General features: G+C 41.9%; 1 protein-coding gene across 5 annotated transcripts in view; it reads left to right on the plus strand.

Annotated features, from left to right (window-relative positions):
- Positions 1-24749, plus strand: part of greb1l (GREB1 like retinoic acid receptor coactivator) — a 73231-nt gene extending 48482 nt beyond the window's left edge. The window contains exons 3-34 of one of the 5 annotated variants that reach the window (XM_044023390.1): positions 1301-1460; positions 1921-2097; positions 2268-2444; positions 3077-3253; positions 3351-3473; positions 4428-4553; positions 5504-5644; positions 5731-5856; positions 7004-7141; positions 7507-7692; positions 7920-8219; positions 8348-8476; positions 8621-8755; positions 9743-9940; positions 10708-10888; positions 11377-11566; positions 12207-12340; positions 13381-13723; positions 14386-14501; positions 14713-14945; positions 15491-16056; positions 16146-16248; positions 16889-17038; positions 17168-17307; positions 17969-18130; positions 18248-18452; positions 19133-19295; positions 19441-19668; positions 19757-19895; positions 19982-20182; positions 21263-21401; positions 22389-24749. In XM_044023390.1, the coding sequence (XP_043879325.1) occupies positions 1304-1460; positions 1921-2097; positions 2268-2444; positions 3077-3253; positions 3351-3473; positions 4428-4553; positions 5504-5644; positions 5731-5856; positions 7004-7141; positions 7507-7692; positions 7920-8219; positions 8348-8476; positions 8621-8755; positions 9743-9940; positions 10708-10888; positions 11377-11566; positions 12207-12340; positions 13381-13723; positions 14386-14501; positions 14713-14945; positions 15491-16056; positions 16146-16248; positions 16889-17038; positions 17168-17307; positions 17969-18130; positions 18248-18452; positions 19133-19295; positions 19441-19668; positions 19757-19895; positions 19982-20182; positions 21263-21401; positions 22389-22552 (5847 nt within the window). In that variant the 5' untranslated portion in view covers positions 1301-1303 and the 3' untranslated portion in view covers positions 22553-24749. Of the gene's footprint in view, positions 1-1300; positions 1461-1920; positions 2098-2267; positions 2445-3076; positions 3254-3350; positions 3474-4427; positions 4554-5503; positions 5645-5730; positions 5857-7003; positions 7142-7506; positions 7693-7919; positions 8220-8347; positions 8477-8620; positions 8756-9742; positions 9941-10707; positions 10889-11376; positions 11567-12203; positions 12341-13380; positions 13724-14385; positions 14502-14712; positions 14946-15490; positions 16057-16145; positions 16249-16888; positions 17039-17167; positions 17308-17968; positions 18131-18247; positions 18453-19132; positions 19296-19440; positions 19669-19756; positions 19896-19981; positions 20183-21262; positions 21402-22388 lie in introns of all 5 variants that reach the window. The other 4 variants (XM_044023381.1, XM_044023398.1, XM_044023406.1 and 1 more) reach the window with 4 other exon arrangements.

Consider the following 24749-nt stretch of genomic DNA (forward strand, 5'->3'; position numbering starts at 1 on the left):
AGACCACTTTTTTTTCGTGTCTCATGTTTTCATTTGGTAAATATGCTGCTGTCACATGACACATTTAGCTGAAAGTATATGTATATAAAGGCTCCTTCGGTGGTAGCAAGGTGTAGAAAGGTGTGTCCGAGCTTCACTTTAAAACATCACTTGGTTCTGAGCTCAGGTCGAGGTCACTTATGTAATTATGTAACTTATGAATGCAGTTAAAAGATCATGTGTAACCTTGTCAGGGAGACACAGAGAGACACAAACACGGAGGAGTTAGAGCTCCTCCCAAACAGCTGAAGTCTGCATCCGGAGCTTCCCCTTGGCCGTTGTAATGTTTATGAACCACAACAACACTGACCTGCACCTGTCAAATGTATTTCAAGGACAAACGCTGGCCAAAGCAGAAGAACAAGCTGCCTTTTTTTTAAAACAACTTGGAATAGTCTTGATAATGAGCTTGGTATTAAAAACAGATCCAGTGACATGTTTTGACAAACTGAAAAATGTTCTAATGAATGGACACAATGAGAGCAGCATTGTCATTAACTGCTGCTGCTGCTGCTGCAGTGTCTCTCCGTGCCTCTCCTACTCCTTTCTCTCACTTCCCTCTTTGAGGGCACGAGCTTAGACTTCTGTCCAGCTGCCAGCTGTCGCCAGAGAGAGCCAGTCAAGCCCACACAGTCGACCCCAGCAGATGTCCCACAGTGGACACTGGGGTGGAGGGGGCACGTGGGGGCAGAGCAAAAAACAGACAGAAGGAGAAAGAGCCAAAAACAAAAAAACAATGAGGAAAAAGGCGCTGGCCTTAGCTGTTCTGTTTGGACTGACAGAGAAAATCTGCATAGTGTTCGGGGGAGTATTCCTATGTTGTTGTGACCAAAGACAAAAGTCAGTGTTGTTTGTCATCTGACCCATTGTTGATGAGTTGTGATCTTGATCGAACACCCTCCCTCCCTAAAAATAAAAGTTTTAAGGTCGAGTTGACCGTCTGTGTTAAAGAGAAACAGTCACTCACATTTGTGAAGCCAAAAAAGTACCGTTATTATTTCTGTGGAAAAATGCACACTAATCTATCAACAAATCCTGCTCCGCGCCCCGCGCTTACGATGGGGAAAACACAGCTGGTATCTCAGCGTTTTTTCTTGCATATTTTACATGTGACAGAGTTGCTCTTTTGGGTTTGGAAAAAGCCATTTCTAATGCAAATTCTTTCCTCAGTATGATTGCTGCTGTGTCACAGTCTATATCGGCCGCAGCACTTCTCATGACAGGATCCCACCTGAGATGAACAGCATCATTTTCTCCACAGATAATGGGGAACTCGTATGCCGGGCAGCTGAAGTCTGCTCGATTTGAAGAGGTTCTCCATAACTCTATCGAGGCGTCGTTGCGTTCGAGCAGCGGAGATCCACAGCCTATATTCACTCAGCTCTATCTCGAGCCAGAGCCGTTTCCCGGAAATATGGAAGGTAGGAAGGTCACCTCACCTCAAAGATTTTGGCCTTTTTTTCCTTCTTCCCAAAAATATGGCTTCACAGCAGAGGAGACTTGGGTTCATTGAACATATTGTCCTTGAAGATTATTTTTGTCCTGGTACAGGTGCATTTTATCTGTAAAATAATCTGTAACGCTTGATTTAGTGGTTCTGTACTTCCTGGTGGATTCAATGGAAGTGGAATTTATAGTGCATGATTTAAAGTGTGTTTTAATTTCCATTCAAGACCAAACAGCACCAAACTCACCTACGTATTATTTTAAATGTTAAAGCTCCAGTGTGTTTATTCACAGAAAGTACTGTACATGGACACTCCAGCCAGAGCTTGCATTTTAATGACACAAACACCGACAAATGACACAAACGTCTACAGAAACCCAACAAAGAATGTGCAAAATGGTATAAAAACAACAACGTGGATTTAAATTCTCCAGCAGACATAAAGCCCAAAGCCGAATTCCATGCCGTGGAGCCGCCAGGTCATGAGCTCATGAACGGCCACTCTTCCAACGATCTGGAGGAGCTGGAAGATGACGATGACTCCGACAGCAGCAGCCCTCCACTCCCCTACCTACAGGCTCCTGTACCTGACGGCTGTTGCACACTGGACGGTAATCCAGGCCCTTCATTTGACATACATCTATAATAAATGACAAAAATCTGTCACTATGCATCAGAGAAGATTGTTCAAATTAAAAGATTACATATGAGGCACTGATGCTGTTGTTGTCTAATGTAGTTTCCTCTCAAATGTCACATCTGCCTCTCCGTCCACTCTCAGGATTCTGTCAGGCCGGTAAGGACCTCCGCCTGGACTCCATGACAACAGAGCTCATCGAAGTCCCAGCAGGCTTCGAGCTGGTGGGTGCAAAGTCCCCCAGTGTCCCAGAGCACATCCTGGTGTGTGCTGTGGATCGACGCTTTTTGCCTGACGAGAACGGGAAAAATGCACTTTTAGGTCAGTCTGAGAGAAGAGTGCAAGGAAAAAATCTGTCTGTGATTTCTTTTTCTTTTTTCTCCTGGGGTTTAAAGACTGGCTCTATAATGACATTGAGACATTTGGTCAAATACTGTGTAAATGATATTATTATTGAGAAAAACACTCAAATAGCAGCTCTAATTATTCAGGCTGGTATTTGTTGATGATTGTTCATTGATCGGCCAATTATTACAAATATTTGGTTGATACATATATATCATATCATCATATTCATATCATCAACAGTTAAACTGTATCCGATGGAGGAAAAAAGAAAATCAGCCAAATATGTGGGCCATATTTCGCATTTCCTTTTTTCCAATTTCATTGTTTGTTGTATCAAAAATTTTTAAAGCCCAAGAAAATGATATATAACAACTGTATTTTTTATGTATGCACTGCAGATCACAAACAGCTGACTGTAGTTTTTTTTAAGACGATGATGATTTCATTTATTTACCTTACTGTGCTTTACAGTATTTCTCTTGTCACCGTCCTTTAAAAAAATCTCAGAGAAACAACTCATTCATGGGTCGTCGTGTAAAAGTATTAAGAGTTCACTGGCCGTGTAAACTTACGCAATCATTTTGGTTTCATTTCATTACCTCCAGGTTTTTCGGGAAACTGTGTGGGCTGTGGTGAGAAGGGTTTTAGATACTTCACCGAGTTTTCGAACCACATCAACCTGAAGTTATCCACCCAGCCCAAGAAGCAGAAGCACTTAAAATATTACCTGCTGAAGAATTCACAGGGTGCTCTGTGCAAAGGACCCCTCATCTGCTGGAAAGGTAAAAAAAACAACAACACGCATTTGCTCTGATTTACTCTCAGATGATATCTTTTTAAGTAAAGAGGGTTTTGTCTCTCCGCCCTGTTCCTCCTCAGACTGTAAATCCCGACAGTTCTCCAGCAATGCGTCCACCTCCAAGCCCAGCTCGTCCTCCTCTCTCAGCAGTAAAGAGAACTGTGGCACCAGTGGACAAAGCTCCTCTCCGTTTTCCCTCTCAGGTGAGACTTAAGCTAAAAAACTATCGATTGAATATGTCTTTTAAGTCTGGATTCTCACACCGATGCCAATCTGAAATAAACATTTCACCATAAATAGTTGGGCTGACTGGTTTGTGGTGTTGCCATAGTGATAGTACTTTGCAGTAGCTCCCTGTGTGTGGCTGATTCTGTTTACTGGTTATTTCTTTCTTTCTTATTATCCTGTTATGATTGTATGTTCATTATTGTGTTCACGCTTCGTGGTAGTTGTAGACCTGAACAGTTGCCGTCAATGGTGATAGTTTCCAACTAAAAAGACAATTTTATACATCGGAATAGCACAAATTACAGAAAAGAAGAACATTCATTTAATCATTTAATAATGACGTCTAAATTAGGCTTAAATCATCTGCTGAGGTGACACACAGTAATTATTAAATGTCATATGACGACGAGAAAAAGATTCCGTCTTTCTTGAAGGCGATGTTCTTTTCTGACAACAAGAACGCCTCCTCCCTCCGAGAGTGAAAGATAAGCTCTTGGGCTTGTGCTATTGATTTGTTCTGAACCTGGAAACTGGCCTGTCAGCGCATATCTCACACATAAATGTGTCAGATAGCTGAGCTGCAGGACTTGTTGTTAGGGTAACAGCTGCCTGGAATCGGGTACATATCCTCCTCCCCCAAGTCTGAGCCAAATGGGAGATGTTTATCCCGAAATGATTAATGAAGATGCAGAGTTATGGTCTGTTTGTGTTGTGTAAACAACGTTGGATACAGGGAATCTGCGAGTATTTGACATTTCACTGACACTAGTGTGAAGTCCAAAGGCAAGCGAGTGGCCAATCAGAGGACTGCAAGTGTGTTAGGACTTGTTGGCTTTGAGCTATTCGCGACCACTCCGGGACAAGGAATCACCTCTCTGTAATGTTGGTAACTGTAATTTATTGCATTTTATTATTTCCATTTTTTTTAGATTCTCCGCCCACCGCCAGAACGACGCAGGCATCTTCTGTCTTTTTTGGGAGTCAGGACATGAGCAGAGAGTGCAGTTTTATCAAACCTTTGACTTCCACACCTGGAAACAAGACTCTGCCAATAGGTGAAGTTTCTATTACACAGTGTCATTATTGTTTTCAGTTTTCATATACATATATATATATATATATATATATATATATATATATATATGGAGAGAGAGAGAGAGGCTGACAAGCCTTTGCCTTTACATGAGTGACACTTCAATGGCCTTGCCCTTATACTGAAAGGGGTTGCTTAGCTACAGGTTGTTTTCTCTTTTTTTCTTTTACGTGGTTCAGCATAAGGCAGATGGATCTGTGGCTGACCGTGGAGCCAAGATTAACCCCTGCTACGGCTTGTTTGGACACACACACACACAACATCATGCACAAATGTGTGTGTGTGTGTAAACACACCAATCAATACTGGAGGAAGGAATGCTGTAATGACTTTTTAAGGTCTTGCTATCCATTAGCCCCGTTACAAGGTTGTGATATTGACAAGTAAAGATTACACATACCAATCAATGTTTCAGTGTATTGCATACACAGTGAATATGAGATGGGGAAAAAAAACAAAAAACGTCCAGTTGGGTCAGCAACCATCATATATATGTATATATATATATATATATATATATATATATATATATATATATATATATATATATATATATATATATATATATATATACATGTGTATTTAGATATATATGTATGTATACATATATATATATACTTTGCAGAAGTCTTTCATGTCCAATTTGCAGTCTCACCAGTAGATGTCACTATTTCTTATACGCTGGACCCTTAAAGTACAACACAATTGGCACAAGCTTGACTCCATTTGACTCGGCACAGCACGGCCCTACATTATACCATGGTATACCATGCATGTTAAAAGTGACGTTAGCATTTATCGGTGCTATCAGCTGAGTCGTGGTTTTTATGCACTGGTTAAATACAACAGTCTATGTGTCTTTGAATGTGCAGTTTGAAGTGTCTCACTGTGGATCGTTAACGTGTGTGTTAGCAGTTCCCACAGCTCTGAGGGTGAACGGGCCGACGAATGGTCTGAGCGTTGATGCGCGTCCTCCTTCACTGAGTCCCTCTCAGGTTGCCATACCGCCTCCAGGTCGGGGCTATCGCTCATCCGATTTAGGAGACAGTCCATGTAAGACTTTCTTTCTTCCTTTTGACAAAAAAGACAAATATCTGTACAGGAGCACAGCAATTAATACGTTCATTTGGGTTTTCCAGTGGCTTCTGCCATGACCTCGGGCCCTCCAAAGAAGCGCCACCGGAGCTGGCATCCCAACACGTTGGTGCCGGTTCCACCCACGGCTGTACCTGTTCCCGCCATCCGACCCATTGTCTGTCCCCCAGGTACCTTGAACTAAAGCATTCTACTTGAGTTTGGGTCAAAATATGTTGGAAAATGTTGATCAGTGTTTTTTCAAAGATTTCTTTGTCATATGGAGCAAAGAAACCAGAAAATATTCACATTTAAGAAGCTGAAAAGTCAGAGAATTGTAATTAATTAAAAATAATTGTAAGCTGACGATTAATTTCGTAATTGATTAATAATCAACCCCCCGCGGTAGAAGATGGATGGATAATTATTCAAGGAATTAAACCTATGTAACAGGCCTTAATGTGTCTACATTCATTTCTATACACACCTGAAATAATGGTTCCACATGGTCTTCTGCGTACCTTGTTGTAATGAGTAGTTATTTGAGTTACCGTTGCCTTTGGTGGTCTCAAAATGAGTGAGGCATCAACAATGTTCCATAGAGCGGCCACCCACTGGATATTTTCTCTTTTCCAGACCATTCCCTGTAAACCATAGAGATGGCTGTGAGTGTGAGTGAAAATCTCGTCAGTTTCTGAAATACTGTCCTCAGCTCAGCCTGTCGGGGCTGTGCACGTTCAAATGAAGTTAAAGTACATTTCTCCTCCGTTTCAAGGCTCAATATGAACTCCATCAGGTCATCTTGACCATGTCTACATGCGTGAAGGCAATGAGTTGCTGCCATGTGATCGCCGTGTTCGATATAACCACTAATGAACAGTTGAAGTGTACCTAATGAATTGGCTCGTGTGTGCGTGTGTTGTTGTTGGAACATAGACTGTGTTTTTTTTATAAGCCTCACTCGTCTTCCTCCTCATTTGGGGACAGAGAAAAGCCACCTCTCTGGCTCTCCTCTGGCTGATAGAGATGATTCACCAAACATCTCCATGGAGACAGAGGTGGAGAGTTTGTAGCAGGAATTATTTTTCGAAAGAAAAAAAAACGATTGAAGAGGATTATTTGCCGCTACATATATATATATATATATATATATATATATATATATATATATGTATATATATATATATATATATATATATATATATATATATATATATATATATATACTGTACCGCGCACATGTGCAGTGTTCTCTGGTTTATGTAAAAACAATAGCAACAGATCGGCTGAATGTGACTTATCCTTGTGCTGACGTGTCATTCCTACTTTTCCATCCAGGGTCGGTGTTAGCAGTGACTTCTCCTCAGCCACAGGTAGCTGGAGTCATTCAGCCGCAGCCCATTACTGCTGGAGAAACAGTCATAGTTCCTGACAACCTGCTTACCTCAGCGGGTGTTCGGCCCGTCATCCTCATCGGTATGAGATCTTTTCTTTTTTAGGAAATCCAAAATCTTGAAGATTCTTAAATGAATTCACAACTGGTTTCACTGATAAAATGTGACTTTTAAACGCTCAAAGGTTGTTGTTTTGTTCTTCACCATAAAAGGGGTTCAACTCTATTTCAGAAAATGTCAACTAAATGTCAACATTCATCTTGTTAAATATCACACTCTTTGGATATGGACATAATGGATATAACTTAATTCCATATATATGTTGTTTTTTTTCCCTCACATTTTGAATAAATATATTTTATTGACTTAAATTAGAGACAAGATAAGAATGTAAATAGTGCATCATGTTGTGTTTCATGTTTGTCTAATGATGACTCCTCTTTCCAGGGCATGGCACTTTACCTTATTTCTATGGAAACGTTGGGGACATAGTGGTGAGCCCCCTGCTGGTCAACTGCTATAAGACCAGCCATCTGACAGAGAAAACCCTGGAGACTTTGGGCCTCAACAGAAATCAACTTCTCAGCGTGGAAACAATGATCCTGCTCACTCTTCAGTATCTTGCACGTTTAGGTAAACACACACACGAGCACAAAGAAGTGAACTGGCTTTGCTGAAGTGTTTTATGTGAGCTGTTATCACAACACGAGGGAGGCGGGATGTGAGGTGGATGACCGTGGAGCTGGTGTCTTATTCAAACACTGAAAAAGATAAAAATCGAACTGTGACATGAACTAAGGTGCACTTTTCTGATTCATCTGTGGTTTTTAAGTTGACGTTTTTCCAATTTTCCCCTTCAGGTTCTGACCAGATTCCACTGAGGGAGGAGCTGGAACAGATCGTTCTGAAGGCCATGCTGTGCTGTCCTGGTGGTCCCGCCATCTCCCTGACCCAGCTGCCGTGGCTGGCTCGGCTGGAAGCCAGCGTCTCCGGGGGCAGCGTCCAAGTCGTGGTTACCCATAACTCTTTGGGAGAGGGCATTTCTGAGTCGCTGCGTACGCTCAGTGAGGGTCCTCACCACCAGCAGTGCCTGCCCACCTATGTGGTCATCATATGCGCCTCGAAAATGAGCAGCAACGAGTTCTGCGTGCTTGTTTTGGGTGAGTTTTGCAGCCTAGCTATGCCATTTCAGTGTTATTACGTAAACCTGGCACCCATCTTATTATATTACGTAGCCTGTAAGTACAAATTTCAAACATTTAAGTCTAAATGTGCTGGTTGTACACAGGAAAGTACCAAGCACGGGCCTTAGCTGAAGGAATGCTGACGACCAACGAGTTTCTGAAGGAAATCAGCTACGAGCTCATCACGGGGAAGGTCACCATCTTGGCATCTCACTTTAAAACAACCTCATTAGGTGAGTCCTGCGTTGATTCATGTTCATGGTCACTGTGTCTAAATGCACACAGTAAGTGAATGGAAAGCAGGGTATTCGGCTGCAGCTGTGTCTTGTACGTAAGTCTGTGTCTTTGTTGTGACTGTGATGCCTGGTTGTTATCAGGGGACAATCTGGACAAGCAGCTGGTGCGATACCAGCGCCGGCGGAGAGGCCAGGTCATCCAGCCCTTTCAGGGGGATGTCACTGACCACATCCACTCCCAGGAGGCTGCCAGCATGTCACCACCCTCAGACAGAGGTTAGACTCCTCTCATCGTCACTGTTGTGTAAACTGAAACGGTTGGGCCAAGGACAGTTTAAACCAAAAATTTAAACTGTTGGATCAATTTAAACCAAACTGATCCAACCTGCATTATAAATACTATACTATAAAAACTATTTTTACTACCTTTTCAGTAACACTTAATATTTTTTTGTGTAGTATATGTAATATGTAATTTAACCCTTCTGTGAACATCCTGTCTTGTAACTCCTAGACCGTTTGTGATATCTAGAAAATTGAAAAAACAATGGACTGGCGATCTGTCCAGGGTGTGACCCCGACTCACCAGCGCGTCATACGTTTATGACGTCAGCTTCTCAGTACCGTAATTCCTAAACGGTTGAATATCGACTCTCACTCACTTTTTTTGACGATTCTACAGCCTTAAAGTCAATATAAATACAGGCAGCCTGATTATCATGATGGTTGTGAGAGGGTTAAAACAAATACACATTCATCTCACGTTAAAAGCCAGGTAAAAAAAACACATGCAAATGGCCAAGAGGAGAGGAATTGGGCTTGCAACCAAAGGGTTGTTGGTTTCAATCCAGGGATCGACACCCAATTCCCCTGTGCCTGGCTTGTGAGTGTTCACTACTGTCTGTAATCAGGATAGGTTAAATGCAGAGGTCAAATTCACTATCACTAATTGGTGTGTGTGCAAAAATAACTCATTTTAATTCTAAAAAAATCTCCTGTGAGTCCAACCACAGTCTCTGAAAATCATTGACCAAAACAACCAAATTAACAGTACATGACCTTTATCTAAATTCAGTATATCTATATAAAAAACAGCACTAGAGGAAAAACTATAAGTTTCACTGGTACTAATGTACTGGCATCTAAATATTAAATATAATTGTTGGCTGCATATGATTGCGCCTGTCATGACAGGTATGGTGTTACATTAAATTGAGTACAGAGTATATTTGTGCTATAAACCCTTATGTTTTCCTGTTGCAGAGCTCTTAACGAAGGTGTTCCAGATCCATCCCACCCAGCTGAGAGTGGCTCGCAGCCTCCTCTCTCAAGTCTGCTCCATCGCAGACTCTGGGACCCAGAACCTCGACTTGGGTCGCTTTTGTAAAGTGGACTTTCTCGTGTTGGTCCCGCCCTCTCACGTACTGGTGCACCAGACGGCGCAGCGCATACGACAATCAGGTGTGTGTTCAACCGCAATAGATCTGTAACAAACGGTTATTTTCTCTATTGATCGAGGACTTGTTCGGTGCACGGAATGTCATGACGGTGTTTCTTCTTATGTTATCCACAAACCTAAATGAGTCACTTTTAAGGACGTCTTTGTCACGTGGAGCAAATAAACCAGAACATATCCTAATATTTGCAGCTTGTCTTTCATTAGATGGTGAAAACACCATATTTCAAAGTAACTCTCTTTTAGTCTTGGCTCATGCAAATCACAGTGAATGAATAGACGAGCTGTAGAATCTGAGGATCAGTTGCAGTTTAATAAATCAACAAAATATTCACATTTAAGGAAGATATTCACACTTAAAGAAGCTGAAAACACTGAAAGCAACGAATCGATGATCAAAATAGTTGACGGTAAATTTAGATTATTAATCGATTAATCGTTGCTGCCCGCAACTTTTAATGATTCAGGGTAGAGCTGAACAAATTGGGTAAAAAACTGGGTTAATAATAAGTTAACAAATAAACACGATGGAACATTGTCACATGAGATACTGTCAAAATAGTCACTTCTGTACTTTAATGCAAAGATGAAAACCAAAAGATATTAATTGTTTCTAACTTTCATGTAATTGCATTGATTTAAAATGCAATTTCAATTTGAAAATGATTCATTATTCATCCGTAATTTAAGGATCAATGTACCGTCTGTTGCGATCTTCAGAATTTCCTTTTCCTGATTCTTGGTACACGATCAAACGTGTTTTTGTTTTTAGGAGTGCTCGTGGACCTGGGAATTGAAGACGTCTGCTCAGCTCACCAGAAACCGGACAAGTACGTGGTGCGTCTGGACAACGACGTTCACGCCAAGATGGAGGCCTTCATGAGGAAAGTCAAACAGAATCCCTACACTCTGTTCATCCTCATTCACGACAACTCGCATGTCGACCTCACAAGGTACGCCGACCCCCGGGACACAGGGACAGCCACAGTCAGACCTTATGGCAGCAGACATAGTTTTGATAAAGGGGAATTAGTTGTGGCTGCAAATGCAGACTCGTCCTTTAATACCTACATGACTTTGGAAAGAGTGAAAACAAATACAGAACGTTGTCAACCTTGTGTTGCACTAGAATGTAGGCCAGATCATTTGAGATATCCTTTTTGCTTTTTTAAATTTCCTTTTGTGTTGATGAAGTTTGACGTTCTCAAGCCTCTTTGGTCTGCCAAGATTCTTTTTTGTTTATTCTCAGCAAACTGCTTTTCTCTGCCAGAAGCACAAAATAGATCACTTCCTCTTTTCCAGAGAATTTTCCTTGGGGAAAAAAAAAACCTAGGCCTTCCTGGGCTCTTCCCTGAACCATGTCTCAAATCAAGTTTTCTTAAAGTATTATAAACAAGTGGATGGTTGTGGATAAGAAAACTTGACCCTCTCCTCTCTCCAGTGCTCTGTCTGGCTCTGTGTGCCATGGCGAGCTGCAGGGTCTGGCTGACCGAGTGGTGAACTGCCAGGAAGTCCTAGATGCCATGAACCTGCTGGTCCTGCAGGTCAGCTGCTTCCCATACACACTGCAGACGCGCCAATCGCGCATCAGCGTCCACAACGAGGTTTACTGGCCCTCCAACAACGGTCTGGTGAGCATTTTCATCTCCCATCCTTTTAGTTTCTTAAGAAGCCTTGTGAATTATCAAGCCCTATTTTTAATTAACCGTTGTCAAACCATAACGTGTTCCATACAGAGGATGTTTCTTGGGAGGAGTTGTGTAGCTCTGCCCCCTGGTGGATTGAAATGTACTCACTTTAACAACCATGGCTTTAAAGGGCCGTTGTGTAAGAATGAGTGACATCTAATGGTTAAACTGAGGACTCCTCTTTCCCTTTCATAAAGCATGTCAGGGAGCTAGAGTGGCCTTCACATACAGAGAAGACTCTGTCCTTCTTTTCCTTCCTGGGTAGTCAGCCTCCCCCGTGAACACCCCGTAAACACACATAATGCACACTGTGTCTGGTTGATCTGCTCGGGTTGCTGTAGATACATGCCAGCACGAGATCATAGACTCTGCAAACCTTGTCTAACGGAGACATAAAAGGACACATGTGTTTACACATAACAAAATCAATAATAAACAATAAAAAAAAAGATTATTTTTAATTTAAATAATAAAGAAAATACATCTGAGACATACTGACATTTAAGAGTGTGTTAAATTCTTCCAGGATGTACTACTGTTATCTGCAAAGCACTCATAGCCTTGTACACATTTTCTCCAGCAGGGGGAGCAGTCTCCTAAGGAACTGGTCTACTTTGGCCTGAGGGACTACAGCAGCTCCCTGCAGTGGGGCATGGCCAGCCCCATACTGCGATGTGATGATGCGTTTGAGAAGATGGTCCACACTCTGCTGGACAGGTCAGCCTGAGCTCATCGCCGACAAATCAGCACAGCAGATGGCTGTTTGTTGTGACTTCAGACCTGCAGCTTGTCTTTTGTCAGATGGGGGGGAAAACTGAACTGAACAGCCTTATGTTATGTGATATTGTCAACAATGAGCTGTAGAATCTGACAATCAGGAAAGAGCACATTGAAACATGCAAGGAACCAGAGATATAGACATTAAATAAAACATTTGTTATAATGAAATCTTCACCAAGACAAGGATTTGGCAACACAGGAGTGACAATACTTGTACAGAAATGGTGCTATAGTGAGCTACTACAAGCAAGGTGATATATTCCAATTTATCCTATTATATATAAACTCTCAGTGTAAAAGTAAAATTGTTAAACAATGAAAAGAATTGGAAAGAAGAGCCTTAAAGCACCACTTCATCCAAAAAAGGGTTAGATTAATTTCCAGAGATAAATGTGTTATTGGATCTGAGACACGTCTCACAACAACTGAGGACGTTGGGATTGAGAAAAACAAATATTTGTGACAAAAAGTTGACGTCAAAGTCAAAATAAAATCCCTATACTGCTCTTTACTGTGATTCTGTCAAGTTTGATGAGTATAATATCTGAAAAAATTCAAACATTCAAAATAAATCGAATAAAAACGGCACAAATTTGGTCGAATTAAACAAATACAGCAGCATCATAATGATTTTAAGTTTATTCTTCATTTGACCAAGTGGGTAAAAAATGGGTGCAACCACCCTTTAAGCTTGCTGCCCTTCCATATCAATACAGTGTTAAAAAGAATCCATACAGTATCACATCATGAAACATTATGATATTTTAGTTTATTGACATTTTCTTACATCCCTAGCAAAGAGAGATCTATGAGGGTTTTTTTCAAAATCAATGTCAGACTGTCTTTCAAAAGCTTTTTCCAATCCTTTTCTCATGTATATGTAGCGTAATAGTAGATTTTATATATATATATATATTAGCCTGAGAGACCACAATAAAAACTTAATTTTCTTTTTTCTGTTACGTGTGTTATCCTAGACATCCACACCTACACAGCATGGTCATCCGCAGCTACCTGCTCATTCAGCAGTACACTGAGGCCATGATGGCCTTGACCTCTTCCCCGTCCCTGAGGGACCACATCACCCCGGAGACTCTGGCCATGGTGGAGGACCTGATCAATGCCCCGAGCAGAGAGGGCTCCCAGGGCCGGGGCCACATGCTGCTGGTCCGCGTCCCCTCGCTGCAGCTCGCCATGCTGGCCAGGGAGCGACTGGAGGACGTGAGGGACAAGCTGGGCCTGCAGCTGTGCTTTGCTGTTCTGCTGGGAAGTCCCGCCTCCGAACTCAACCTGCACAGAAACTTCATCAGTCGCCTCAGGGTGAGCGTCATCGCTAACTAAACGTGTTTAATATTAGTTGTGTGACACATCGATATGGAAAATAGTATAACATTTTAAATGTTTGGCAATAACTATAGATATTTTATACATTGTATAATGAAATGATTGTAGTTTTCTTAGATTATACGTAATTTTTTGACATTTGTATCAAAATAATAATGTTGCACTACTGCCTTCTTCTTTCATTAACTTTTTAGTGAAGACAACATTTCCCCAAACTTCTCAATTTTTAGGCCCCTAGCAAAATAGCCGAGGACACGATTTACATGTACATCAGCAAGAAATGTAATACAATAATCATTGTGGACCTAACTCAGAAGCCCCTATGTTCCATTTACAAATAACCATATAAGATTCAGAGTGAGGCATCATATTCTATGAGACACATTTAATATTCCTTTAATTTTGTTTGTTTTTACTCAAGAACAAATAATAGTTGACAATTAATTTACTCATTGCTCACCTGCAATACCTCAAAAACCCACCAGAGGGCAAGAACCGGTGTCGACTATAAACTACAATTTAAAGTTTTACTGAAAAAATATGAATTTAGTTATATGTGAACATCAGAGTTAGTACAATATGAATTACTGGTGCAGTTTGTATCGAATAAACAGCAACAATCATGTGTTGTGTTGCAGGCATGGCGAGGCTGTGACAATGAAGACTGGGTACCGCACACGTATGAGGATCTGGAGGGGCTGCCCTGCATCGTCATCCTCACCGGGAAAGATCCTCTCGGAGAGACTTTTCCCAGGTAGGGTCAGATTTCACAGTATTCCCTGACCCAGTAGACACGCCAGACAACTGTAGTCATTCATAAATAACGTATTACATATTCCTTACGCTCATATTTAATCCACACATTGACACAGTGTGTTATCGTCTGTACAAGAAAGATTGTGTAACTGTGAGTGGAACATGATAAAATATACAGGAACAAAAAATATCTTCTTCTTCCACACTAGGTCTCTCAAATACAGCGACCTACGTCTGATCGACTCCAGCTACTTGACTCGCACAGCTCTGGAGCAGGAGGTGGGTCTGGCCTGCACCTACGTGTCCAGGGATGTCGTACAGGAGCCCAAGAGGGCCATGGCCACACGGGAACCAGACCCAGAGAAGACGGCCAGCAGCATGAACGATGGCGACGAGCTGGAAAGACCTCAGAGCAACGGCAGCGCGGCAACCAGAACTTCTGGTGAGTTTCCTGTAACCTCACTGAGGTAGTGACGAAGAGGATTGCTACACATACAGTCCTAGTGATTTGTTTTGAAGTGCCACAGGTTGCGTCTTTGGAATCATTCCAGCACCTCATGATTTCTAATGACTCTCTTCTCTTAAGATTCCTGTCATTCCGCTAAACATAGAGATCTTATCTGCAATGTTTCTCAGTTTGGTTTTAGACATTTGAAGAATTTAAAGCAGTAATATCTTCATCTATATGTTCATCTATATTTGTGCACATCTTCTTAAGCTTATGGGTAGGAAATAAATGTATATAAATATTAACTTAAAGGTTGGGAAAATTATGAAAATATGTTTGGGGACAAAACAAAAATCTGTGCGTCTTGACTCAGAGGTTTACTTACATTTATGCACTTTTCTAATGTCTAATTATCATAATAATAATATTGTGAATCACAATTGTTATTTTGGTCAGGATCATAGCAACACTGACTTTTCATTTGTATTTTACAACAAGTAAACATGGTGTAATTTCTTTTTTCATACGTCATCATCCAGGTTCTTTGGCAGAGAACGGAGTCAGTTCATCTGATGTTGCAGACTCTTTCCAGAAGCCCTCCACTTCCTCCTGCTTCCCCGAAGGTGCCGCCATCTCAGACATGGCAACGATGACACATGCGTTCAAGCAAGAGTGTGATTCCTTGGGAAGCCAGTTCACCACCAACACCCCCAAAGCCTCCAAGGCTCCTCCTTCCCTCTACTCCAGCTCCTCATCCTCCTCCCCTTCCCCGTCGTCCTCCTCCACCCAGAGACCCAGCCAGTCCACGCAGTGCAGCCGAGACCACAAACCTGCTCGAGTGTCGCCGCGGACAGTCATCCTGTCCAGAGCGGCGTACAACCTGTTGGCGGGGGAGTCGGGGAGTCAGCTGAGCTCCTTCTCCCTGCTGCCGCATGCAGATGTGTCCTGGAGCAGCCCGCTGAGGCCTCTCATCACCCACAACCTGCAGGGGGCAGAGCAGAGCACGCACTACCGCCAGTGGACCGTCGCCAAACAGCATCATGCTGATTATGAAGCGCCATCTGTGCAGCATCCACGGCGCTTGCTACTCAGCGGACCGCCACAGGTCAAAATTTGTTGAAATTGTTAAAATGTGCCAAATAAATAATTGTGTCCGTTAACATGTGAACATGTGATGTTTGTGTCCTTTATTAGGTTGGGAAAACGGGTGCCTACCTGGAGTTCCTCCGCATCATGTTTCGAATGCTCATCCGGCTGTTGGAGGTTGATGTGTATGACGAGGAAGAGGAGGAGGAGGGTGAGGATGATTTGATTTAGCGTGACAAGCATCAGATAATCAGATAATGGAAGAATTAAAGGAAGTGGAATCTAATGCCACACTTGTTGTATCCTGTAAATTAGTAAGTGTTCAAATTAGTTTCGGTTGAACTCGTACAACGTGTGTACATAATCCTGTAAGCATGTCAGGAAGTATCCTGGTGTAAAATACAAATTTTTCTTTTCTTTTTTTTTTTTACAGCAGCCATTTAAAAAGTAGGACAAACACAGGTGTTACCAATGACATTAATTAGGACTTCACTCCAGCAACAGTGCTGCTCTTTGACAAATCACAGGTGCAAATAATCAGCCACTGTGACCTAATTTACACAAAGTGAACAGAGACGTCGTTAATGTGATGAGCAACACCTGTGCCTTTCCTGCCAAGACAAGTCAAAATTGCTGCTGTGCAAAGGACTCTTTTTTTTTTAAGTGTAAGATGGAGGTAACGTTAAATATTTGACACTTTGACCTTTAAATCTGAAAATTATAATCCTGTATTCATATTCTCTGTATTCTCTGGTTGTATTATATCAAGGAGATTGAGAAATAAATGGTTTATGGTCTATTCAATAAATAAATCCAATGTTCTCGTCATTTAATGTTCTACTATTTTTCAGAAACGTCCGAAGTTACAACTCCAGAAAATACCCACCAGTGGCCCGACATTGAGGAGATTCGAAAGCTGCCCTTTGACCCTTACCCCCGAGACCCTAAGTTCAAGAAGGCCAGCCCTGTTTTCTCTGATAAGATGCCAAAGGTCTTCAAAGGTCAGCGGAAAATATGCAAACAGCAGCACTCCTGAGTTAAACATTGCTACGTGCCAGTGAACATATGTGATTGTGATCTTGATTTAATTTAAACACATGGATTTTTACATTAATTTTGTACACCTGCAGACTTCAATCACGAAGGAGAGGGCCATGCTGCAGCTAAACGACAGACCAAGTCAATACGTCTGAGCAGGTTCGCCGCGCACAACGCCTTTCATCACTGTGAACAGTGTCACCACTACTGTGAAGCCGGCCCTGCCCCGCAGGTGAGGACAGTTTACAGGCTTAACTGCTTCCTGAAAGAACGCTTAGATGCTGAGAAGAAGCCTGTTTTTAAACTAAGGTGCTTGCAGCGCTGCCCTTTTGTTGTGTCTGTAAGCAATCAAAACCTGGGAGCTGCTGAGACGACTGGAGTTCCACAAAGTAATCAGTGCATTAAACAAAAAAAAGAATCCAAAAAAGACCATAGATTACCACTCACTCGACCCCTGCTTTGCCATATGTGTGGAGAAAATAAAGAAGAAGAAGGAAAAACAATGGATTAAGGAGCTTCTTCTATATAATGGAGGCTTCCGAACTTATTTCACACTGGACTAAAACAAGTTTGACCTATTCCTGTAATTCTTCTGAGTATCAAATGATGCATTAAAAGCGCTTTAAAAAATTGATTAAAAAAAAGAAAAGAAGTAGAGATATTTTCATCTCAGTGTGACGCACACGTGGCCAGAAAAACAGGTGCACCACCACAGATGCGTCACCATTGAGAATAATGCATCCATTCACACAAAGGACAGTGCATAGATAGACGGATAGATGCACATTCACGCCGAGCTGCCAAAATACTTTGATACTCAAGAGCTCTACACTCCCTGGAGTCCTGAACATGAATCCCTCTGTGTTAATAATGCATGCATGTGTGTGTTGTAGCTGTCGGAGTGCACCTTTCATGCTTTCACCTTCTGCTCGTCCATGCTGGGCGAAGAGGTCCAGCTCCAGTTTGTCATTCCCAAAGCCAAAGAGCAGCACTTTGTCTTCAGCCAGCAGGGCAGCCACCTCGAGAGCATGCGCCTGCCTCTGGTCACCAACAAGGTGAGATTATACTCCCACGTATAAGCACACAGACGTTTTATTTAGGTAACATATGTATGTCACAGTTTGTCACATTGTTTATTTTTTTATCTCTCCTTGTCCGTCGCTGCCTTTTAGGATCCGGATTTATTGAAGAGTCCGATCTTCACCCCAACTACGGGACACCAAGAGCAAGGACTGCTCAACATATTTCACGCCACGGAGGGCGCGTATCACGTGCACATCCTGGTGGTGAAACAATGCGAGATGCCCCTCTACAGGAAGTACTGGCCCAACCACATCCTCCTCGTCCTGCCGGCCATGTTCAACAGTGCTGGAGTTGGTGAGCTGCTCACTGAAATATCATAGATCCTTTCCCTTCAGCATTTCACTACAAACAACAAACTAGGCAGTTTCCGTCACACTTATTTCCATTATTGAACTGTCAACTGGAATACACTGTAGGGTCAACAATGTTCTTTTTATGGTCTTTCAAGCTTCTCACCAAAATGTATTATACAGCGTATAATGGTGGGTGGTGAGTATTAAGCACCCACCTGCGTCCTCGTTTTCTTGCACGATGTCCATGTCACTATGCAACTTATCTCTGCTGATAATGATTGATTTATTACAGTCACATTTGACACTCTGAGCCAGCGTGTGTGGGGTAATAGTCTGATAGTCTGAAGTCAGCCAATCAGGTGCATTAAACTAAACAGCTGTAAGACAGGATGGATAGCATAGCTTTGTCTATGAATGACCATCAGTGTCAATATGGCCACATCTGGTCAGAAAGGATCAACACACACGCACACAGACACACACAAACTCGTTCTTGTCGCTTAGTGAGGACACATCATAGAGATAATCTATTCCCTCGCCCCATACCCTAACCTTAACCATCACAACTAAATGCCTAACCCTAACACACACACATATATGTACCAATTCTAACCATCTAATACCAATTTAACACCAATACCAATTTTGTGTAATTATAAGTGAAACACTTGTGTTTTTAAGGTGCCGCACGATTTATGATCAAAGAGCTGTCGTATCATAACCTGGAGCTGGAGAGGAACCGACTGGAGGAGCAGGGTGTCAAGCGGCAAGACGTGTGGCCGTTCATCGTCATGATGGACGACTCCTGTGTCCTGTGGAACCTCCAACAATCAGCAGACAGCAGGTAGGTGTCCGTCCATCCATCCATTGTCTACTGCTTTATCCTCCACATGAGGGTCACGGGGCAGGTAGATGTCTTCTATGAAGAGGGGCTTCTGTCCAAATGCTCATGTTTGTGTATCCTGTCCTCTTCATGCTCCCTCTCTTAGCGAGACATCAGATGGAATTTCCACCCTAATCAACGTGTCTCTGAAGACAGTGCTGCAGCACATGGAGTCCACGCCGAAGATCTCTCTCTACGCCATGTGCGGCACACGCAAGTGGAGCAGCGGCCTGAGCCGCCGCTCTACCAGCAACCCCTTCAGTCGGTGTCATCTCCACGACTTTGTCATGCTTAACGTGGACCTAACTCAAAATGTTCAGTATGACCTAAATCGGTAAGATAGAGGAAGAGAGCAAGCATCAGTTGTGCGTTTAGCGATGAGTGCAGTGTCTTGATGTTTGTGGCGTTGCGGTTCCATGCAGGTACAGCTGTGAAGAGGTGGACTTCAACCTGAGGGTGAACAGCAGTGGGCTTCTGCTGTGTCGCCTCAACTACTTCAGTCTGATGAAGAAACACATTCCAGCAGGAAACAACGACTTCCTGGTCAAACCTAAACTCATGGTCGGTGCCTCATTCGTACATTATATAGAGGATTTATTTTGTCTTCAGACAATGTGAAATGCTGAACTTCTTGCTTCTGTCTCCAGGAAATGGAAAACCCGGCTCCAATCAGCCCGTCCCAGTATGTTTGTGCCCCAGACAGCGAGCAAACCCTCCTCGATGCCCCGGCCCAGTTCCTGCTGGAAAGGTTCCTGCAGAGCTGCAGCCACAGATTATTTCCCAAGGCTGTTCAAAACAGAAACAACCCAGTTCTGTCCATCGACAGCTACCTCAACATCAGCCCAGAGGTGAGAAATCCCCAGGACGCTGCTGTTAAAAACAAGAGAGGAAACCCCCAGTGTCATCCTTAAACTTACTTCATAGTCAGATTTTTGTGAAAACCTCCTCTGGCATAAACTCACATATTATATATATATTTATACATATACATACATACATACATGTCTGTATGTAAATGTATATATATATATATATATATATATATATGTATATGTATATATATATATATATATACATATATATATATATATATATATATATATATATATATATATATATATATATATACATACATATATATGTGTATGTATAACTGATCATAATATTTCAAGGAAATCAGAAAACAAAAAACAGCTGATGTATGTGGACAGGGGACAGTGTGAACTGCATCCATGCACATGTGCTTACAGTGAGTGCCAGCAATGCATCTTTTGTACTGTATATTTTGTGCAGATGAGGTGTTTACACTCTGCACACCTCAGCATATTTAGTGTTTCTCTAGTAAAAGAAATAAATCATGAGACACAGTTGCACGCCATGCAGCCTACAGTATAACTGAGCTTGTAAAGTTGCCATTAATAGCTCCACACAGGAATCATTGAGGTTTCAAAAGGTGGCTGCAGTGTGTCACTTTTGGTGTTTTTTCCTAGTTGTTGATGTAATCATTCTGCCTCTCTGGTCTTTGTGAACAGAGATTATCTAACTATGTAGATTATGGAAGGATTTCTATGCTGCATCCTCCATCTGAAATCTGGCTCTGTCAAGCAATACTATGAGATTTGAGTACAGTAGAGTGGCATTGCGGGACAGGCAGGGACAAGAAGTGTTTATTCCATCAAACCTCTTAACAACAGAGTTTTTGAGCAGTAGAATTCACCTCTGAAACTTTTCGTGGGCACTTCTTTTATGTCTTCAGTCTCTTGGCTTGCACAAGGTCTCTGTTGCCTCCGTCCGTCTTGATATGAAACAAGTCAAATATGACATATTTAAAAGTTACATATGTACAGGATATGCACTCTATGTTTTCTTTATCTTGCTTGAGTGGGATTGTAAAGTTTGTTGTTTCCGTTTTATATTTCTTGTCACAGATCTCTGTGTGCTACTTCAACTCTCGTCCACACTCCACCAACCTGAGCCATCAGGGCCTGGTGTTCAGTGGCCTCCTGCTGTACCTCTGCGACTCCTTCGTCGTCCCGGGACTCCTCAGGAAATTCCGCTTCCTCAAAGGTGAACACCCCCCTCAGCATACCCGTCCTTCATGTTTTAGTGTGTACCTCATCTAACCTGTTGTAGGGAATCTGTGTAAACACTCACTGCACTGCAGTGTATTGCACACACACACCACTACATTACCTAGCATGCACTATAGGAGTGCATGGTCTAATTAGGTTTCACTGTCTTCATGACAAAGCATATGTTTGCCTGACATACACTCCCAGTTCTTTTAACTTTATTATGGCCTGTGAAGGTTTAGTGGAGGATGTGGTTCTAACACATGCATCAGTGAACATATTAGATCTAAACAATTTATTCTATTCAAATTAAACTCAATTAGCAAAGCACTAAGGCTTCAATGTAGGAAATCTGTTATGAAGAATCGCTTATATTTTACTGGTTATATTTACATAGAGTATTTTTGCAACTAAAGCTTGAGATAAAAAAAAAGATTGCAAATCAAATGGCAATCATAATATCTGTCATGTAAATTGTAATTGGATTGTTCAGCCCTAGTACATAGTAATAAATGCTTGGCGTTATGAATAAAAACCTTTTTTTTTTATTTGATAATCATGTCAAGGCAGAGTCAATTCAATCATTTTTATTATTTAATCAGCCAGAGAAAGAGAGGGCAAACCTCCACCAAGGTCATTCGGCTTCCTACAGCTCTTATTCATTTATTTTTTTTACACGGCAGCCATTTAGACATGTTTTAGCGGGAAAAGCACATGTGTTACTGAGCACATGAACGATGGCCTTTCTCATTTCATACACGCGAGTTCAGCGACTGTGACGCTTTCTACATTACGTTAATCAATGAGTGTGACGGGGAGCGTGCAGCTAGCCATCATTAACACCATTGTACTATACTCTTGTGATTTTGGCTGAACACAAGTTGTTATGAAACACTCCTGAATCTGCACATGTTTTCATACCACTGCCAAACATCTAATACATCATTTTTATAACCTAAATGTTATCCAAATTTGTCCGTAGGTGCCACCCTTTGTGTGATCTGCCAAGACCGAAGTTCCCTGCGTCAGACCATAGTCCGACTAGAGCTGGAGGACGAGTGGCAGTTCCGGCTGCGGGACGAGTTTCAGACGGCCAACTGCAGCGAGGACCGACCCCTCTACTTTCTGACCGGCCGCCACGTTTGAACCCCGTCACCGCAGTTGGGGGAGGTTCCGCCGCTCCGCTGCAGAAGCACAATCAGAAACGAGGAAAGATTTGATTCCAGACCAGCCAGCTATCGTGATTCTTGCCACCACCGCCCCCCCTCCCCCCCATACGAGGTCAGATAGGACATGTTGGAGCAGAAGACTTGAAGGTGAAGACACATGTGGCTTGTCTTCACCTGTATCACCACAGTGCTCTATGCCTGGCTCTGCACAGGGACAGCACATGTTTTTAAGCCTTGCTCATAGCCGAGCCTGCGTTCCACCGAAGAAGACTTTGCTGTGTGGGAAAACAGCACAGCGGAAAAACTGACACTCTTCGATGGATAACGTGACTATTTGAAGATTGTATGTGTACATGGAGTGTGACTACAGTGTGTCCCAACCAGGACATGAAGTCTGTGTTTATCTCAGGGTTTTTAAGGGAGATTACAAGGTGGTTGCTCAAAGGGGGTCAAGCCTGTCTCCCTGTTTACTGCGTATTTTTGTCATTACCATATGTCGGCACCAAAGAAGTCCTCGGCTGCACCTTGCTTTTTCCCTCCACTTTTCCTTTCTCACCTGCTCTCACTCTCAGATTCCATGAAGTTCATCACCTATATAATTCAACTCCTTTCATAAAAAATGTAAAGGTTGGCCCGTGTTTGGATCTCTATCGCGTTTAGGATCGAGTTCTACTTAAAACATCGGTGGCATTCTAAACATTGGATGTCTTGTTTAGGCCTGCACACTTAAACTACAAATTGGGGGTCTATTCCTCGTGTGCCTCTAAGGTATTTATGTGGCATTGATAATCCGTCTGACAAGGAGTGAGTGTGATAATAGTTTCCACATGTCGTTCACGTTAATTTAACCAAAGAAAATGTTCACAGCTAAAGGAAAGGACATGTGTGTCAAACTCATCCGCTCATGTTTCGTGCCAATCAGATGCACGTGCAAAATGAAAGTGTATTAGTAATTAGATATATATTGTAATAAGGCATTTTCATCGTAATCGCATAAAGTCAAGGAATCATCTTCACAGTTCACTGGCTAATAACCTGCTACTGTGCCTGTGATCTGAGGATGACTATACATCGAAGATCTTGGCTGTATCTTAAAACTATTTCCCCCCCCTCCAGTTTGAAAAACAAACTGTAATCATAATCACCCGAGCAGGTCAATTTATATACTTGAAAGTTGAATGTTTTTCTATATTTTCTGCACAGGGTTGTCCAAAGAATATGCCTTAAGTGACGCTTCATACAAGTCACTGCTCAAGTCATGCATCTTTTCGGACCTATATGAGAATGAAGAATCCAGTCTACTGTGAGAGGGAGAAGTATTGTGTGTCAGAGTAAAACAAGATGAAAGTTTGGATTTCAGACTTCAGTACTGTTTAAAGCTTTGTTTACATTATTAATATATTGTATTGTCCCTTCACCACTGAGGGTTACTGATGTTTTGTGTAACTTTTGCCAGTATTTTCTTTTCGGTCAAAAATGTTTTTTCTGCATTTTGTGTTATGTTGCAAAAGCAAGAAGAATCTACCTAGATGTGTCCTTAATAACATGTCTCTGTCCCGCGCTGTGCTTGCGTTGGACTTTTATTGAAAAAGAAAATCAAGTCCATGAGGGGATTTCTATTTATTTGACAAATATTTTTTTGGGACTGATAATCATATTGAAGTGTATATTTGATTTGCATGCTGCGCTCACTTAAACTAAGGGCGCGCGTCCTCCATCCGTGAAGGCTTTTGCACGAGACCCAGGCGACGCTTCATTAAACTGAATGTCTTGGAGGTAGAAATGTGAACTTGCACTATACAAGTTGCCAAAACAAAAAACAAGAATCCATACAAGCAAATCAATTAAATTAAGTTCTCCAATCACTCAGAATTGCTCCCAAGTATGAGACTGGTGTTAAGAAAAAAAAGGAAAAAAAAAGCTTTTTGTCAAACTGCGGTGGTCCATAGAATGTGTCTTTGTTTTTTGATAATTTAACTCTTAATATGCAACTTGCTCTCACAATCTTCACTGAAGTGTGCTTGATAACCATGTGCAGCCCATTAGTAGCTTTGGTGTTTGGGTGATCTACCTCATGTTGACTATTGTTGTTGTGGGTTGTGAACATTATGACATAAGAGCCATGCCACAGTTGTTGGAAAATTTATAAATGTAATAAAATAACTTCTAAATTC

This window comes from Solea senegalensis, linkage group LG1, assembly GCF_019176455.1.
Source record: "Solea senegalensis isolate Sse05_10M linkage group LG1, IFAPA_SoseM_1, whole genome shotgun sequence".
Lineage (NCBI taxonomy): Eukaryota > Metazoa > Chordata > Actinopteri > Pleuronectiformes > Soleidae > Solea > Solea senegalensis.